Below are 19,546 nucleotides of genomic sequence, written 5' to 3' on the forward strand. Positions count from 1 at the left end.
TGGACGTGAATGAGTGCAATAGATCCGTAGATAGTTTCGAAACAACTATGTATTCGTAATTATTTATTAAAATAGTAATATTTTAATTTTTTTTGCCCACAATAAATTATAACTGTTCGATTCACCGAAATCAACGATTAAGATTTAGTATCAAAGGATCCTGCATATATATATATGTGGAAAAAATATTTCTACAGTCACTTTAGATAAGGTTATAAACAAAAAAATTGGAATTGTAGGGTTTTTTTTAACACAAAATATTTTTGTCACTTCAACCTTTGAACTGGAAAGAACAAACCAAAAAATTATATGATTCAACCCCAAACTCGTTTGAATGTAGTGGATGATAGTGGAGCCCGTGAATTGATGTGTATTCGAATTATAGGAACTAGTAATAGACGATATGCTTCTATTGGTGATATTGTTGGTGCTGTAGTAAAGGAAGCAATACCAAATACGTCCTTAGAAAGATCAGAAGTGATCAGAGCTGTAATTGTACATACTTGTAAAGAACTCAAACACAGTAACGGTATGATATATAATACACTACGATGATAATGTTGCGGTTGTTATTGACCAAGAGGGAAATCCCAAAGGAACTCGAATTTTTTGTGCAATCACCCACGAATTGAGACAGTTAAATTTCACTAAAACAGTTTCACTAGAACCCGAAGTATTATAAAAAATGAGACCATGATAGATATATATATCTATATTAATATCATTTAATATTTCATAAAAACCAAATAAAAAAAGGAATAAGAAAAAACATAGAGAAAAAAACATGTTGATTATATGAAAAGTCAAGGGCAACCATAATTTTCATTTATCATGGGCAAGGATATCATCGCAGACATAATAACCTCTATACAAAACGCTGACATGAATAAAAAAGGAATGGTTCAAATACCATTTACTAACATTACCGAAAACACTATGAAAATACTTTTAGGGGGGTTTGTTGAAAACGTCAGAAAACATAGGGAAAGCAACAAATATTTTTTAGTTTTAACTCTACAATATAGAAGAAATAGGAAAGGGTCATATAAAACTATTTTAAATTTAAAACGAATCAGTACACCCAGTCTACGAATCTATTTGAATTATCAACGAATTCATAGAATTTTAGGAGGGATCGGGATTGTAATCCTTTCTACTTCTATGGGTATAATGACAGATCAAGAGGCTCGATTAGAAAGAATCGGCGGAGAAATTTTATGTTATATATGGTAATTTTTTTGACATACGAATTATACGAGAACCTTCTATTCATTTTTTTAAGGAGGGGGGTACAATTCGAAATTCAAAATGGAAAAATGTAATAAATAAACCTTATTTTCTTCCAATAAATAGATTTGCGATTAAGTAAAGGAATGATAAATATGAAAATAAGGGCCTCTGCTCGTAAAATTTGTGAAAAATGTCGATTGATCCGCAGGCGGGGACACATTATAGTAATTTGTTAAAATCCGAGACATAAACAAAGACAAGGATAATATTTCCACAAAAAAAAACTTTTTATTTTTAAAAACCAGATGCATAGATAAAATAAATTTAGATTAAAGAAAAAATAGTATAATTTCAATATGAAATCATAAAAAATATGGCTAAACCTATACCAAAAATTGGTTCGTGTAAAAATGGACGTATTGGTTCGTGTAAGCATGCTCGTAAAATACCAAAGGAAGTTATTCATGTTCAAGCTAGTTTAAACAATACCATTGTGACTGTTACAGATGATCGGGGTCAGGTGATTTATTGGTCCTCCGCCGGTACTTGTGGATTCAAAGGTACACGGAGGGGAATGCCATTTGCAGCTCAAATTGCAGCAGGAAATGCTATTAGAATAGTAGCGGATCAAGATATGCAACGAGCAGAAGTCATGATAAAAGGTCCCGATCTCGGAAGAGATGCGGCATTAAGAGCTATTCGTAGAAGTGGTATAGTCTTAAATTTTATACGGAATGTAACCCCTATGCCACATAATGGATGTAGATCTCAAAAAAAAAAAAAAAAAAAGACGTGTGTAAAACTAAAAATAAAAATCGAAGAGATTTCAAATTCAAGAGAAATTTTTTTTTAAAGGGTTGATGATAAGAAAATATATTACTATGGTTTGAGAGAAAGTAAAAGTATCTACTCGGACACTACAGTGGAAGCGTGTTGAATCAAGAGTAGATAGTAAGTGTCTTTATTATGGACGTTTTATTCTTTCTCCACTTATGAAAGACCAAGCCGATACAATAGGCATTGCAATGTGAAGAGTTTTGCTCGGAGAAATAGAGGGGACGTGTATCACAAGTGCAAAATCTGAAAAGATACCACATGAATATTCTACCATAGCGAGTATTCAAGAATCAGTACATGACATTTTAATGAATTTGAAAGAAATTGTATTGAAAAGTCATCTGTATGGAACTCGGGACGCGTCTATTTGTTTCAAGGGTGCTGGATATGTAACTGCTCAAGACATCATTTTACCACTTTCTGTAGAACTCGTTGATAATACATAACATATAGCTAATATAACAGAACCAATCCATTTGTATATTGGATTAAAAATTGATAGGAATCGTGGATATCGTATAAAAACATTTAAAAACTTTCAAGACGGAAGTTATACTATTGGATAAGATTAAGAAGCCTTTATCTTTATCTTAGTTATTGATTTTGGCACATTTAACAATTATAATATATTTAAAAATAATAATTAAATAATAGACCGAAAATCTAAAATCTTTTATCATAACTAAGTGCAAACTTAATGGTGGCTTCACTGGCTTGCGATAGCTGCTTGGAATAACATTTGGGGACAATTGCTTTACCAATATTTGGATGCTCAACAACAGGAATTAAAGAGAACAGAAATTACATAAAATAGGAACAATAATTATGTGTAGTAGCTTTTCGTTAAACTTTTTGACTCTCCTTTTGTTCTTGTTGTAGCTGAATGTCTTCCCATGTTCTGTTGTTGTGCTCTGTCTGGTCACAAGCATTAGCAACTTGGTCCTACTGCTTCTCAGGTTGCTGAACTTGCTTTTCTCCAATCTCGATATCAACGGGTTGAGGAATCACTTCCTGATTCACATTAGTCACTGTTGTATTGACGTTTTCATCATTAATATCTCTTTTCTGTTCTGGCAGCTTCTGATCGCTTACGGGCTTGTTTTTTCTATATATTGCATAGAGCACCATTTGAATTGTTCCAAACGCAATACCCACTATGTTTGGAAGCTGTCCAGAAAAAAGGAAAAAGGAAAATTATATATTATTATTTATCGATCCATATAGACATAAAAACCAATCAAAATAGCATGTCCCAGAATCAAAATGATTTGTCATTTGTCATGGAGTACTTACTGTAACAAAGATATCTCTCAGAAGAATACCGTATGCCATCCACGTAATTGCACTTACTGTGAGGAGAAATGAAAGAGTAAAAGGCATGAACTCTACACTTTTGGTGCGAATAACCACTCTCTGAAATGGAACAGGATTAACCATGCATGCATGGTGATTAATGGTGAGTATATATCAACCTATAACAGATGACAAGAGGTATTCAGCTAATTGTGTCAAGTAATAATTAATCTTATAATTATATACTCACAATAATGCTTAAAGGTGCTGCAAAAACACTGGTAGAAAGTACTACACAAATCCATCCAAGAAGCTCGACACGGGCTGTTCGTTCTTTTGCTAGAACGTGGGTTAGAAGAACAACCAAGAAAATTCCCCCCAAGTTGAACAAGAAAATCAGCTTCAATGTGAAGATCTGCAAGTCCAATCATAGTCTCAAATAATGTTAATCATATATAATTAATGACAGAGACACATTGAATGCTACATTCAATTAATATATATATACCCTGCTTAAAGATGTATTTACATATATATACGCACCCTAGCATTCTTGGAGCAATAAGTCATATAGATGACAAGGTAAATTGTCTCTATCAAACAACCGAATGAATTGATGGTGATAATTAGTATTTCACCCTTCTTTATATAGGCATAAAAAATCCAAAGCATAGCACTGAAGAGTGCAGCCACATATGGAACTGATTGGAACCCTTCGGTTGTTTTCTTCTTACAAACTCGATAAAACGTCGACCTGCAAATATGCATGCATGTGTTTAGATTTAGATTTTGATATTAGTAAAATTGCTTTGTGAATATTAATCCTTGTTAAGCATCACAAAAATATAGAAATGAACAAGTGGATTAAATTAAGGAAGAAGTAAGGATACTTACACTGGTGCTAGAAAGCAAATGAAGGAGACAATGTTACCTACAACATTCACAAGAAATTAAGGAAGAAAATTATATTAGTTAATGTCTGGAACCTTAATTAGTTAGTTCTCTCGAGAAGGAAGACAGAGATAGAAAATTAGTAATGGAAATGTTGTAAAAGAAGAGAATGCGAATGAGCTTTCTGTGTGTAGTTACCTAGAATGCCAACAGCGAAAATCAAAGGAGTGTCGTGAGCCATGGTTTTGGAATATCCGAGAAATATTCCCTTGATTGAAAGGAGAGAATAGAAGGAAGATTTGAAGGGAAGCTAGCTCTAAGTTTAATCTCTGTGTCACACTCTGCCACGAATGAAATCAGAATATGGAGATCCTTTATATATAGGGCAGGGGATTTTTTTTCATGCATTGAGATATAGTCAAAGCTATGCTATTGCATAGACGTTGTGAAACTGTGAATCGATGATGATTAATATCCAAGATGTTGCATTCTGGGGTCCACAAAAGCCATGTATCTAACATTGAGTGCCAACTCAACGCATTATTGTACCGTGTTGGTGTGATGTAGTTCTTTAATTAATACTCGGGCCACCCCGTCACTTATTTGCATGTTACGTGTAGAAAAATGCCTTCTCCTTTTCCTTTCCCAATTCCAAACGTTCCCACCCTGCTCACATGACTCTTTCCAAATAAATCAATTATTTCACAAGCTTATGTTAGTGAGTTAAAATACATGAATAATTTTATATCTCATAACGTCTCCATTATTAGCTCCTCTTCCTCTTTCGAATCATTTCTTAGGCATCCTCTCAAGTACGAGTGAAATTGGATCTGGCGGGCCTATAAAGGCCTACGGCCTAGCTTATATCAGGTTAGGCTTGGTCAACTATATATAGACAAATAAAACAAGCTCGAATTTTTAAAAAAGCCTATTTAGGAAGTAGGTCATAGATTTATTTATTTTTACATGTCAGGCCTATAAGCCTATAGGCCAGCCTATATCATATTATTTGTTTTAAATAAAATAAAATAATATTATTCATAGTAGTACAAAATAGTGATAGCTCAGTTGGTGCATGTGAGCTAAATAGGTGGTAGAAGGACCTAGTTTCAATATCCACGAATATCACTTTTGGAAGGGGCATAAAATCTGTACCAATCTCTACTGTAGCATCAGAATCAACATTTAATATTGGAGGAAGAGTTATTGATACTTATCATTCTAGCTTGGCTGAAAATACCATCCAAGCTTTAATATGTGGTGGAGATTGGAACGTAATAAGTATGGCTTGAAAAAAAACAAAAGGTATAAAAAGGATTTTGTTTCTTAATCTTATTTTCTTTTTATTCTTTAATCTTATTTGTTGTTTTCTACATTTCCAAATTATTTGCCAACTTATGTAACATTGGAATTGTATTTGCAGGGGAGAGAAAATGACGAGAAGTTTTTGTCTACTACAAGTATCATAATGTGTTTTTGGAATTATAAAGTTATTTTAATTTACATAGTATGGATTGATTTGTTGGATATGATGAAATATATGTTATTTAGTTTGAGCATTTTTCTTTTAAAAGTGACTTAAATGTAGATTGTGATAAGTTGTTGTTGTGATTCATGGTTCTATTGAGACGTTGAAATTACGATTTTTATTTTAACAACAGAATTTGAGTATTTTGTGAAGTTGGTTCATGGTTCTACTTGAAAATTAAAAATTAGCAGACTAATAGACCAGACCAATCAATTGGTTATTCTATAAATGGATCAGGTCAGGCCAAACCAACAGACTCATACTATGCTATCGGACCAAGTCAACTCAGCTCACTTTCACCCTGCTCTCAAGTTTTCCGCCGCCGGTTACCTTCGGCTGAATCACCCCCATTATTGGTCACCAAATTTTCATGAGCTGTAGACTATAACAGGACAAGTGTTACATGGGGTGAGTTCATGCACTGTCACATTAGAGATAAGTGTTTTCTTTTGTTTTAAAATAATTGTCACTCAAAATTTTGTACAAAAATTTAATTAGAACAAAAAAAATATTTTAACAAAACTTAATTTAATTTGAATATGTTGCTCTCTTAATTTATTAATACTGTCTCATTTTATTTAATAGAGATATTGAAAGATAAGAATAAAGTTATAAAAAAATAATTGATGTTTTTCAATTTTTTAATGAAATTAAATAATTATTGTTTTGCAATGTGAAATAATTTACGGGTAGATCGAACCTCAGTGTGTTGTTGCGCTATATATCTCATTATTGCTTTTGACTATCACACGTGAACAGTTAGATTCAAAGTCCTCCTCGTGATTAACACAAATGTCACCCTCTGATTTCATGACTCTTATTGGTATCTACCGGTTTCATAACATTAAAAGGTGAAATTAATTGCTTTATATAATTTTGCAGCTGCTTGGTTAGGCGGTAAAAAGGGCGTGTGATTGGAAAAACCTAGAGATCAGACCCATTTATTAATTTACAAATAGAAAAAGTGATTTTGTAAAAGAAGCAAATCATGTTTAGTTGTATAAAATTAAAATATGACTTTTACGTTAGCTAGATTGAAAATTTTATATTAAGTTTTACTATAAATATATTTTAATAAATGTTTTATATATAAATTACTTCACTTCAAAATTATTTTTAACTAGAATTAAATGTTTTAAACTCTTTTAATAAATGTTTTAAATTGTGAGCACACACTCCGTTAAGAATAAGGTAAACTTCATGTGCGGTGAAAGAGTTTAAAACTTACCGTTTTCTATCAATTTAATTAGTTCCGTTCGAATATTATTGAACTCATATAAGGGGCTAAACATATACATGTAACTTTATTTGTGCTTTTATTATTATTTTTTAAAAATAACAAAAGAAAAGTCCAATGAGAGAGAAGGAGAAAACATTTTTATATGGGGTTCGTGAATTGTGATGACTGATGAGTGACCACAACCTTTATTACGTATAATTGGACTTCTCCGTGGTAAGTTCAGAGATTTAAAATATAAATACGGGGCATGACGAGAAATGATAACATCTTATGTATTGTTTTTAAGAAATAAATTTCTCATGTTGGAAATAATTTTATCTACTACACACTCAAAAGAAAATATGTGAGGTTCATTTTTTTTCTTTCCCTTCTCCTCAAATGGTTCCACATGAAACTCACATACTTTTATGTGTGCAAAAAATAAAATTATTTACTGTAACATGAGAAATATTAAATCCAAAAAGAAATAGAATATATTAATTTTATTTTATATTAGATGTATTTTAAAATAAAATAAAACAAGATATGGTATATTTTAATTTAATTAAAAGAGATGAAATTTAGAAGAATAAAGCAAAATAATATATTCCATTTCTTTCTGTTTCTGCGCCATATATCAAACTTAATATGAATGTTTAAATATTTATTACCTTAGGGTATCTCCCATGATTAGCATTAATTGCGTTTCACCATTTTTCAATGACTTAATTAATGACTTACATCAAAATTAGGACAGATATTTTTGAAGGTCAACAAGGATCAAGTGATTAGCGCTGTTTTACATGCACGTGTGATTATTATTTTTTCTCATTTGTATGGTCACTGTAATATATGTTTGATTTTTATTTTTGGTAAGACCATATATGGGAATTTATGTTGGTGGCTAGCTCAAAGACTCGAGGCGATTATTGGTTTAACAAAAGAAAATATTGACATGTATAAAAGTATTTTTTAAAAATTGGTGCTTTTATATGTAAATTTCATGAAAATATATGTGATTATATTTTGTGAAAAATTTCAACCATTATTCATTTATTAATCTGTAGATCAAGAATCAACAGTTAAAATAATCAATTCTTCTATTATGTTTCATAAGCTTACTATAATTATCGATTTGTTAATGAATCAATGAAAGATTTTTTTTTCATGACAAGGACTATATTAAACATGAAAATATTAATTTCCTAATTTCACAACTTTATATACATGCTTAATATCAAATGAATTACTTGTGACAGGTAATGGCAAAACAACTCGATTGACAATGGCTCTGGCTTCAGCGTGTAATTAGTAATCGGTATGTAAATGTTAAATGCGTTCTATAGGGTTTGATTTTGGCTGCCCATAGAGGCACACAAAAAAGGACAAGAACGAGGCGTCAAAATAAGTTTTTTGGTGATTATGATTTGGGGGTGATTGCTTTTATCGTTTAGTGCCTTGCATCTGTTCTAATTCATATGGAAATTTTGATTCTTGACGTCACCGAGTTCTCCATAATTCGGGTGACATGGCACTAAAGAAACCCAAAAGAAAAAGAGAGAAGAGTTGCATGGTCCAAAATTTTCTAAGTGGCACACTACGCGACCAAATTCTTTATTTAAATTTAAATTTTACGGGTGTCTATTATATGTGGATCGAATTGCATATATAGTTGGTTTCTTACCAAATTTCCATCACTCGCCGCATTTGATTGATTGATTATTTTTTTTTATGTGTATATCTAAATAGCAAGATTTCTGGGTCGGGTTTCCTATTGTGTGGCTCAAATGGCTAAAAACTACGTAGGACACCTGGAATTTACTCAAAGAGTTAGGAACTTAGGATGCGACGAGTTGATTTAAATGAAAATTGACAAATGCAGTATTCCTAGTGCTAGCTAATAATTTCATGTGCTTTGAAAGAATGCGAGTGCGACCCTTCATCAGTTCACACTCTTGTGAATCTGAATACTGAATGAATTGCTAAATTATTTTGGGATATCTGTCCATTTATTATAATACTATACAAGAGTTTTTTTCTTTCTTTTGAAGTTAAATTAATCTATAAGTGCCTGTATTTTACTTCTTCTTTTTTACTATGATTGAAGATGTCTTTGTATTTTAAAAGTTTATGATTGAATCCTAAAATTTTAGAAGTTTTTAATTCAATCCCTATTGTTAGAATACTGGTATATATATAGATATCCAGTTAACACTTTTTTAAACTATAAATTATAATTATAATTTTTTTTTAAATTAATTAAATCCTTGAATTCTACCTATTATTAAAGCACAACAACGGCGCTCTAATAATAAAGATCAAGTTATATTTTTAAATTATAAAGACTCAAGTTATATACCTTAAAAATACAAGAACTTATTTAAACATTATAAAGACTTACATAATAATTTAACCTTACTCTAACCCCATAGAAAATTGTTGTGTCATTAATTAAAAAAAGTCCTTCACTTTAGATTAGATTTTTTATTATTATTATTATTAAGATTGTCTTATCTTGAACTTGTGTTGAAGGGGAAATTCTTGTATGCTTTTTTCCCCCTCCAAAAGGCCCAATGGTAAATATGATCTTAGAATGAAAAAATTGTTCTTCTAAGAAAAAATCACGTCAAAGATCTCGTGATGTTAGCCTGAAAAAGAAAGCACAAAGGATTTAAATACGCACATAACTTTGAGTTCGGTGGTAGATATTGATTACTATCATAGAGATTTTCTTTTTGGCAAGTAGTATAATAGAGATTTTCTATCTTAACCATATTAAACATCCATACCCCAAACGGTAAATGATACACGCGATATCCCAAATTTTTATTTTTAATAACTATGGGCACGAGGTCGCAAAATTTTAAGGTCAGACAATATACATAAATATTGGTATATATTTTGAAAAAATACAATGCCACGAAATTACCTATTTCTAAAATTCATTCGAAGGTAAGGTAGTGTAAATCCTATTATATTTCATGCTTTCAGTTCTATCTGTTTCTACATTTAATGACTGGAGGATGGACCCATATCCACCAGACACGCTTCGCATGAAGCTAGCTCTTCTCAATATCAACCGTGGAAATGCTTTTCATGGAATTAAATTCCTGATTTTAGGATAGATCCTTCATTTCATCCATTCATGAAGTGCCCAACATGATTAAACGTAACCCTTTAAATCCTTGTCCCTGTGAATAATTGGAAGTCACCTGGGCCACACAAATGTGGTGCCAATTTTTCTGGGGTCAATAAATCTTTCATCGCTGCCATAATACAATGTTTCCTAGCTAAGCTCAGGGTACATCTGTACTATAGACCAATACCTTGCTGCTAATTAAAGAATATCTATTAATGGCAAATAAACTGCTGTACTCCGCTAAATTGCTAATTATTCAAGGAGTTAGGAACATGCCTCCCAATCCCAAATTGCCACTCAATGAGTACTAGCACTATACACAGCACTAGTATTCATTATTGCTAAAATTGACAAGAAGACACCAGAGGGAGAATAATAATGATCAGGGGTTTTGTTATATACATGTTAATGTTGTTGATTGGAGTTAGCTAGCTTCCTTTTTTAATGAGTCTTGAGGTCGTTACGAATTGTTGATTGGAATATTTCATTAGACTTGAGGCCTAAACTGGACTGGCTAGTTTGGTAGAAGGTTAAGGCAATTAACTATCTCTTTTAATACATTAATTATTCTACATTAAACGAGTTAATTAGAATCAATGGCAATGTAAAACACACACCTGGTTACACGCATATACATGTATAACTAGGAAATCAGATCGTGTGGTGGTATTGTAACATCCTAAATTTCTAATAATTTTAAAAATATTCTTATAATAATATATGGGGAAGGATATTGTGACAACCAAGTTGTGTTACTATCAAGTGACTACCAATCAATCTTACCGTTAGATCGATTATATTGATCCAACGGTTATATTTATTTCCATCTTTGTATGGTCATGATTTCCCAAATTTAATCTTTTATATTTATTTTCACCTTTGTATAGTCATGATTTTCCATATTTAATGCTTTCACTTTAAATATGGGAAATCATGACCATACAAAGATGGAAATAAATACAACCGTTGGATCAACATAATCGATCTAACGGTGAAATTGATTGGTAGTTACTTGGCAATAACACAACTTAGTTGCCACAATATCCTTCCCGATAATATATTGCCAAGAACCATTTGCAATCAATTGTTAAGACCATAAAACTACGACAAAAATCAATCTAAATCCAATTTTGGGAAATGTTACCGCCGCACCTTTAACATGGATAAATACAAGGCTAAATTTATTACACTCATAAATATTAAGATTTCAAATGTAAATGTATGAATATGAGGTTTAACTCTAAATTATACATCTTGAACATTTATTAAATCCAAAACATAAAAATTGTAAAATTTTGAATTAGTTAGAAATGTTTGACGTTACCTCACGATTAGCCCCAATCTTCAGAACTTGTTTCACTGAAAATCTGCTTCTCCGGAGGATTATTGCAACACACAAAAACAAATACAAACAATTAGCAAAAACTGGTAATCTCAATCCAAAATACCATAAATATAATCATAAATCAAAACATAATCAAAATAGGTCATTTCCATGATTTATCTAATTTAATTTAATTCATTCAGTCCATTTAGTGAATTTAGTTGGAAGAGAACCATGATAGACCTGAGAAACCTTGTTGTCAGTCTACCCCGTGACCCGAGAAACCCTATTACTAGCCACGTATAATAAAAATTGGCCATCATCAAAATATCAAATACTAGTGTGCACACCTCTTCTCAAAGTTGCTACTAGTAACTCGAGAAACCCTGTTACCATATATCACTTTGGGATGATAATATCGTTTTCACATCACGTAACATTAAAGACATAAAGCCCAAAGATTGTGTTCATCACTTTCAGGAGGTATTATCCCAAAAGCTATCTTCCCACCATTATTGTATTACAATCACACACAATCAATAAAATTTAATCTTATCACAATTCTCATAATTGAAATTTTTTCTATATTTTCTATATCAGTTGCTCAAGGGTATCATAATTTTCCAAATTATTCAAGAATATCATAATTTAAATATCCAACATCTATTAAAGGTAAAGCCCAAATTCAATCATCATATCAATTATCTATTATACACAATCCAATCATCATTAACATAATCCAATCATCATATCCATTATTCATTAATTACAGGGTATCAAAATCATAATTTACACAATTATTCAATAAGATTTTTATTGCACATAATCAATTTTCCCTCATTTTATCAAAGGTAAAATTTATACTATATATAATCCATTATCTCCACTTATTACCATTAAGATTATTCCCAAAAATAATTAATTCTATTATTTTCTAGGGTTAAAATTTTAAACCATAAAGTTCCCAACTATATCCATATAATTAACCTATAAAGTTACTAAAAAAAATCAATATCACATATAGCAAATTAAATATGAAACTACCTAGGATATCATAAGGATTAGAATTAGGATTACCTAGTCTCCGTGGTTATATAATCAATAGAGTATCTCACAAGAAAACAAAGAATATCTCCTATGAAATGTGGAAAGGAAGAAAGCCTACCTTGAATTATCTTAAAGTGCGGGGGTGTTTGGCAAAAGTTGCGATTTCGAAACCAAAAAGAGTTAAGATCGAATCGAAGACAGTGGACTGCATGTTCATTGGATATGCACTCAATTGTAGTGCATATTAATTCCTTATGTATAAGTCCGAGGTCTCAGATATACGTGTTAATACAGCAAGACCATGCTTTGCATTTCTCAAAGTATCTTGCTGAATTTGAAGCAAATTATATCACCGACTCTATTAATACCAAATCCACAAGTGGATATGTGTATACACTTGGTGGGTTCAGTAGCGGAGTTAGAAGAAAAACTCAGTCAGTGCCAAAAGACCCACCACGTAAAATTCAATCAGTGCCAATGTTATATTATTTTTAAAAATTCAACCAGTATTAAGGCTGTACCATAACTTTTGAAGAAAATTTATACCAGTTTAGATGGTGCCAAGGCACCAGCTGACATACAAGTGGCTTCGCCACTGGTGGGGGTGTTATGTCTTGAAAATCACCAAGCAAACATGTAATACAAGGTTGATCATGAAGTAAAATTTATTGCCTTGGATAGAGTCGGTGGTATAGCTGAGTGGTTGTGTAACTTCCTTGAAAAAATTCTGAACTAGTCGAAACCAATGCTTGAAGTGTGCATATACTGTAATAGTCAGGCAGTGATCGAAAGGGCAAGGAGTGTCTCCATTATTGTGTTTATGTTTGTGTCTAGTATCTATATTATAGAATTATAATATTCAATCGTGCTTACCCAAAAATTCAATTGCGTCTTGTATAAAAGTTACGTCTTGTACCTACAACGTGTAGAACCATAATATGTTTTTCTTCACTCATGAATTGAATGTGTACCGTTACTGGGTATACCTTTTAATACACACATCTTTTGTTTCCGGTTTTCGTGCTTCAAAACTTCAAATTATATTTAATTTGTGTTTCCTTCAATCTTTCATATTTACCATTCTTGAATTTACGTATATGTAACATTGTATTGCATTTTTCAAAGTTATTAAGTGGTTTCTTCTTGATTTGTGTGACTTGACAATTTTAACTTATTTTATTCCCCTGTCATTAAAATTCAAGATCACATTACTTATATTAAATCAACAATGTGTTGATGATTTGTATTATTAATCTTATTTTGTGATTATAAATTTAGAAATTTGTTCTGCTTCTTGAAAACTAGAATTTTGAAATTGTCAATATTGTTAAGATCAAAATTTTACCTAAGATCGAAAGGAAATAAAAAGATTGTAAATCGCAATATCGACATGAATCGTAAAATTGTACCTGTGCATATTAAGTATTAAAATCACGTAAATTTTTAAAAGTGTTTTTTTTCTAAAAATATGGGTTAACCTTATTATATTTTATATTTTAAGTATGAGAAATATTTAATTAACTAAAACTCTTTAATACTCATTCCTGTTATTTTTATTTTACATTATATCTTTTATATTTAATTAATATATTATGTATGTGATAGTATGTTACTATGTTCTCTCATCTGTTTAAAATTTTGTATAAACATGTAAACAATCTGTCTCTGGTAAGTGGTAACAAAATGTAACAAGATAAAATCCAATTGGACTTTTTTATTTGGGCTTAATTTGGCCATGTCAAAAAACCTTAGCCTTTTTTGTCACCCACCAACTCACCAGCAAAGTTCTTGTGCCGCCATCTTGGTATGACATTCCAAATTGAATCCCCGAGCGTGATGGCAAGCAAGCGTACAATGTTGCAGTAGTTATCTTCTTTTTCTTCTTTGAGCTTGTCTGTTCTCTTCTTCTTTGAGCTTGTTCGTAAAGATTCTCTTGTATTATTTTTTAATCATCCGGCATGGTTGGATCGAACCATTTTTGTGATTTGACGCTGCTATCTCAGCTGGTTGCAATCCTAGAAGTGAGTTAAATCGATCATAGAGTAAAACTAGCAGTATCGTACGATTCTACGAGTTGAAATGCGATTTTAATTAACAACCTTGGAAATTGCAATATTATAAATAATCATTAGTAATTTCTTTTATTGGGTATTGTTATCATAATTTTTGGTAATTTGATATCAATCATTAGATTGATTTGTTTGGTTTAATTTTATGTAAATTAAATTGGATTTGATTTCTGTTTGTGTAACAGAAATGACAAGTATGAAAAATGAGAAATATTTATGGCTTGAATTGATTGTTATATTATTAATTATGGGAAATAATTCCTGTGATGTCATAAATATTGGTATATATGGTCTCGATAGTTTAATGTCTTATTCATGTGGGGGATTATTCGAATTGATTCTTTTTACGAATAAGAAATTTGAATTGAAAAGATATGTCATTTCATCGCCGAATAAATGTGTTGCTTTATCTTTGAATGAATGTCTTTTCAATCATAACTCTATGTTTTCTATAAATAGATAGACAATCATAATTTTAAAAAGAGTTTTTTTTTTCTTTGCATTTACATTTTATTACTCTAGTTCGATTGGTCAGACATATGTAGAGTTCAATGAGGCTATTTTATGTGAAAGTGTCGTCACAAAAATAGAGGTTATTTTTTTTATTTTTTTTTGTAGAAAAAATAGAGGTAATTTGTTCTATCTTGGAAGATAATTATTCATGAATCTTGCGCACCATAGAGAGGACAATATTGTCTTAAGATTGTTAGTAAAAATGATGACAAAATCATTGAGAAGGGTTAATATGTGTTAGAGAAATCAATTCGACAATATTCACAGTTCCATGAAATTCACACAAGAAATTGGAACATGCAATAACACAAGTTAAATCATACCATACGAAAACATGTTAAATGCAACAAAGGAAAATCCGAGCCCATTGTTAGACACTGTGTCCTTAAGGCAATTTTACACTCTCAACGGTGCGCTTAAGGTTCGTGGACATTAGGATAGAACGGGTTACCTTTGTTTCGACGATGGCATTATAGAAAGAAACAACACCGGCGGCGGACACAACGAACGCTGATCAATCACACAGAATAAATGCAAATGAATACAAAATATTTTTTGAAGGAATTTCACTATGGGAGAGAAATCAGAAAAGTTCGTACTTTTTCTGATTTCCTTCCATATTAATAAACCATGACTGATCACGATGAATGGTGCTTATTGGCAGTGAAGAGTCATGCTTGTTCGGTAGTCAAAAATCATATATGTTCACCCGTGAATAGTTATGTCTGTTTAAAAGTCAAAAGACATATCTCTTCTTGCCCAACTTCTTATTCATAACATTTGAATTTTATAAGAATTCCAACAGTACATTGGGGCATTATCTAAAAAATCCACATTAATGTACCAAAAAAAAAAAAAAAAAAAATCCACATTAAGATCATTTGAGGTAAAAGGGGTTTGACCCTGCATATTGTTGAGCAGGGATCAATAATACATTAAACTATGCTTGTATTTCCTCAAAGCGCTGATTTTGAGCTAGTTCAAAAGATTCAAGACGGCGGTGAACAATGACCTCCAGATTGATGAATTAGTAGTGGTCAGTTGGCAGTGATTTTGCAGTCTTGAAGTTGTTGTGTGATTTTGCATAATCATGTGTTGTCAGCCATGGCTCGTTGAAAGCACCAATATAATAGGAAATTTAAGGACTCATTAAGAAGAATAAAAGGGATAAGGGAAGAAAGTGGAAGAAGAGGGAGAAGGAAGGAGGTTTAGCGGAAAAAATATTCATGTATATTCTGTTATGTATCCCCAAGCTATTGAATTCAAATAGTATAATAAGATAATTATGCTAAGATATTGAGAAATATAGATAGCGCAAATAATTTAAATGCTAGAATTGAAATGTTTAAATAAACTAAATAGGAAAAGTGTCTATACTTTTAAATTACACAACTTACATCATTTCACTCTCACAAAGAGGTGGGACCCACAACTTTATTTTTTTTGTCAACTCTCTCTCCTCCTTTATCTATCTCTTTCTCTCTCTTAAAATGACACAACTTTACATCCTTCAAAATTATACACACTTTTCCCAAACTAAATATGCCTAAACTATCCTGATGTGAATCAACGTAGTAGGTAATCACTCAAATAGGCAGGAGTTTTAATGATACTCTTCTCGTTATATCCATTAGCGGAAAACTTCTTCACTGCTACGAGATGTACTGAATTTTTTGTGTATCTACCACTCACAATGTGACATGTGTCTTATTTTTGTCAAATCATTAATAAATAATTTATTTTAAAATCAGGTGAGAGAGTGATTTGACAAAAAGTACAACACATGTCACATTGTGAGTGGAAGATGTACCGAAAACTCAATGCATCGGTAGATATTCTCCCATTAGCGGTGGCTTAAAGTCGAATGTTAGACCGCATCTAGGGGTGTAAATGGGGCAGGCTGGGCTAGGCTTTGAGCTTCCTGACTTAAGCCTACGTAAAAAAATATTCAGTCTATCTAGCCTATTGGTCTACTAAAGGTTTTATTTATAGGCCAAGCCTGACTTATTTTTAAAAAATAGAGAGTCTTATATGGCCTACAGGTCTTGTAGGCCTCCTTAGTGAAATATTTTTAAAAATTTTAAAAAAAAAATTAAATTTTTTTAAAATATTCGCTTGAGATTACAAGTCATTAACGTGTTCATAAATTGTTGCACTTTTCTACACGAGATGTAAATTTCACTAGTGAGCATTAAAAATTTTACAATAGCAAAAAAAATAACTATAAAAATATACTAAGCAAAGTTCTATTTATGCATGCACTAGTACTTCTCATAATTCATAAAAAATGACAAACAAGAAAGAGTCAACATAATACCCCAGCTCTATAATGTATATCATATACCCTAAAATAAATATTGTATTTTATTTAATTTTAAAAAATTAAATAGGCCAGGCTTGACAAAATTGGCTTATGGCCTACTTATTAAAAAAGCTTTCTTATAAGCCTAAGCCTACTCAACATTTAAGCGTAGGACGGGCTAGGCCAGGTTCAACGTAGGTCGGACTGTAGGCCAGGCCAGCCTGGACCATTTACACCCCTACCCGCAACAACAATTATCTTCTATTATGCTTTTTGAAATGTCTTTCCATCCATTAATTTTAAGGGAATATATTTATTATTTTATATGAGATAAATTATCTCATACAATACAGAAAAAGGATTGGGACCCATTAAGAAAAATAGAGAAAAAAAATGGATTTCACTCACTTTTTGTGTATGCATGTGATAAAATTTTCTCATGTAATATAAAAAACCATATTTTCCTTAATTTTAAGTAACTATAATAGATGTAAGATGTTACGATAACGATACTTCAATTTGCTTTTCATTGGGGTTGGCAACCCGGGCCAACCCGGATCAACCCGACCCAACTCGTGTTCAATCCGAAAAAAACGAGTCGGGATAGGGTTGGCTCGAAAAATAAACGAGCCAGAAAACTCAACCCAACCTCACCCGAGTCGGATTTGGGTTGGCTCGCGAGTTGGTTCAAAAAATGAAAAAAAAAAAATTTCATTGATGCTGTAACTTCTAAATTTTTTTCCTAAATTATTAATTCATTCAATACAAAGACATTATACAGATAAACCATAGAAAATTCCTTTTGCATTTGGACTTAGACTTATTGGCAGTTGACACCACATTCATACTGTCACACATACTATAAAAAAGGTCCTTAATGCACGATTTTGGACTTATTGGCAGCTGCAGGGTATTTTTGTTTGGGTCTTTGGAATTGAGATTTCAGGTGTTTTTAGCTTTCCACTTTACCTTCATTAATTTTTATACTTTTATATTTGAAAAATATATATAACCTTTGAGCCAATCCGTTTGACCCGTGAGTTGACTAACTCATTTTTTCTAACTGAAACGAATCAGGCTGACTCAAGTTACTAATTCATTTTTTCTAACCTAACCCGACTTATTTTAGCCGAGTTACGAGCCAACCCGATGGGTTGACTCATTTTTGCCAAGCCTACTTTTCATAATTACGCCATACTATATTGAATATGTGAATAGTGTTTACTTTTATGAATGTATAAATTTTATCTTTTCCTTTTTTTTTTTGTGGGTAAGGTTATATGGTATTTGGGCCATTTCAAGAGCTAAAAGGGCAATGCTCTCTATTATGAGGCCCAAGGACTTCCCTGCTCATGGCCTCTCCATTCAGACCACACCAATTCACCCAAGCGACAAAAAACATAAACAAAACCAAACTTTAATTATGATGAAAGCAAAAGACAAAAGTTGGCCTAATGTACGTCTAAAGGTTAAAGTAACGTATTGTCCTTTACAGCACCTTATCATATGTCGCCTTCGATAAAATTGATGGCTATCTGATAACAAAATACCCATACTAATAATAATATTTATCAAGGGAATTTGCTAAATATAGTAATGAATTTTAATAGAACATCAAAATAATGATGGAGAAGACGTGTGATCTGATACAATGACTATATAAGTAGGATCCTTTGACATCAGTGTCAAATTTAAAATTTGACACCTTATTTAAGAGCCATCAGATCAAAAAATATCAATGGTGCCACATGCTTACAAATCAGAATCGTTGATATTTTTTGATCTGATGGCTCTCAGATGAGGTGTCAAATTTCAAATTTGACACTGATGTCAAAGGATTCTACCTCATATATATAGCTTTAAATATGAAAAAATTTAACCATCCAAAGGTGGAAATAAATATAAAGCATTAAATATGAGGAATCATAACCATACAAAGATGGAAATAAATATAACCGTTGGATCCACATAATCGACTAACAGTGAAATTGATTGGTAGTAACATTGGTAGTAACACTAATTGGTTGTTACAATATCCTTCCCCATAATTTAGTAGCCACAGATAAAGTTATCTCAAGCAACTTGAAAAATGATAAGCTCATATACATAGGTAAAATCATTTATGCAGCCGTTTTACGTACAGCCACAACAGGT

General features: G+C 31.6%; 1 protein-coding gene and 1 pseudogene across 1 annotated transcript; one reads left to right on the forward strand and one right to left on the reverse strand.

Moving 5' to 3' along the window:
- The first annotated feature begins 1,603 nt into the window (after positions 1-1,603).
- Positions 1,604-2,633, forward strand: LOC133294795 (DNA-directed RNA polymerase subunit alpha-like; annotated as a pseudogene).
- Positions 2,634-2,759: 126 nt separating this feature from the next.
- Positions 2,760-4,585, reverse strand: LOC133294799 (bidirectional sugar transporter SWEET14-like). Its single transcript, XM_061493550.1, has 6 exons — positions 4,450-4,585; positions 4,255-4,291; positions 3,904-4,114; positions 3,611-3,775; positions 3,361-3,480; positions 2,760-3,234 (listed from the first exon to the last, which is right to left on the reverse strand). The coding sequence occupies exons 1-6, from the start codon at positions 4,490-4,492 to the stop codon at positions 3,010-3,012; spliced, it is 801 nt and encodes a 266-aa protein (XP_061349534.1). The 5' UTR covers positions 4,493-4,585; the 3' UTR covers positions 2,760-3,009.
- Positions 4,586-19,546: the final 14,961 nt, after the last annotated feature.

Source organism: Gastrolobium bilobum, unplaced genomic scaffold (genome assembly GCF_033153095.1).
Source record: "Gastrolobium bilobum isolate Gb01-03AN ecotype WA unplaced genomic scaffold, APGP_CSIRO_Gbil_v1 utg32454, whole genome shotgun sequence".
Classification (NCBI taxonomy): Eukaryota; Viridiplantae; Streptophyta; class Magnoliopsida; order Fabales; family Fabaceae; genus Gastrolobium; species Gastrolobium bilobum.

What these genes read in the sequence shown, in the direction of transcription:
- LOC133294799 (XM_061493550.1), bottom strand. Translation starts at nt 4,492, where the DNA reads ATGGCTCACGACACTCCTTTGATTTTCGCTGTTGGCATTCTAG. An exon ending in ATTGCTCCAAGAATGCTAGG is followed by an intron (nt 3,776 to 3,903) that starts GTGCGTATATAT and finishes TTGGACTTGCAG; the next exon opens with ATCTTCACATTGAAGCTGAT. An exon ending in CAGCACCTTTAAGCATTATT is followed by an intron (nt 3,481 to 3,610) that starts GTGAGTATATAA and finishes GTTCCATTTCAG; the next exon opens with AGAGTGGTTATTCGCACCAA.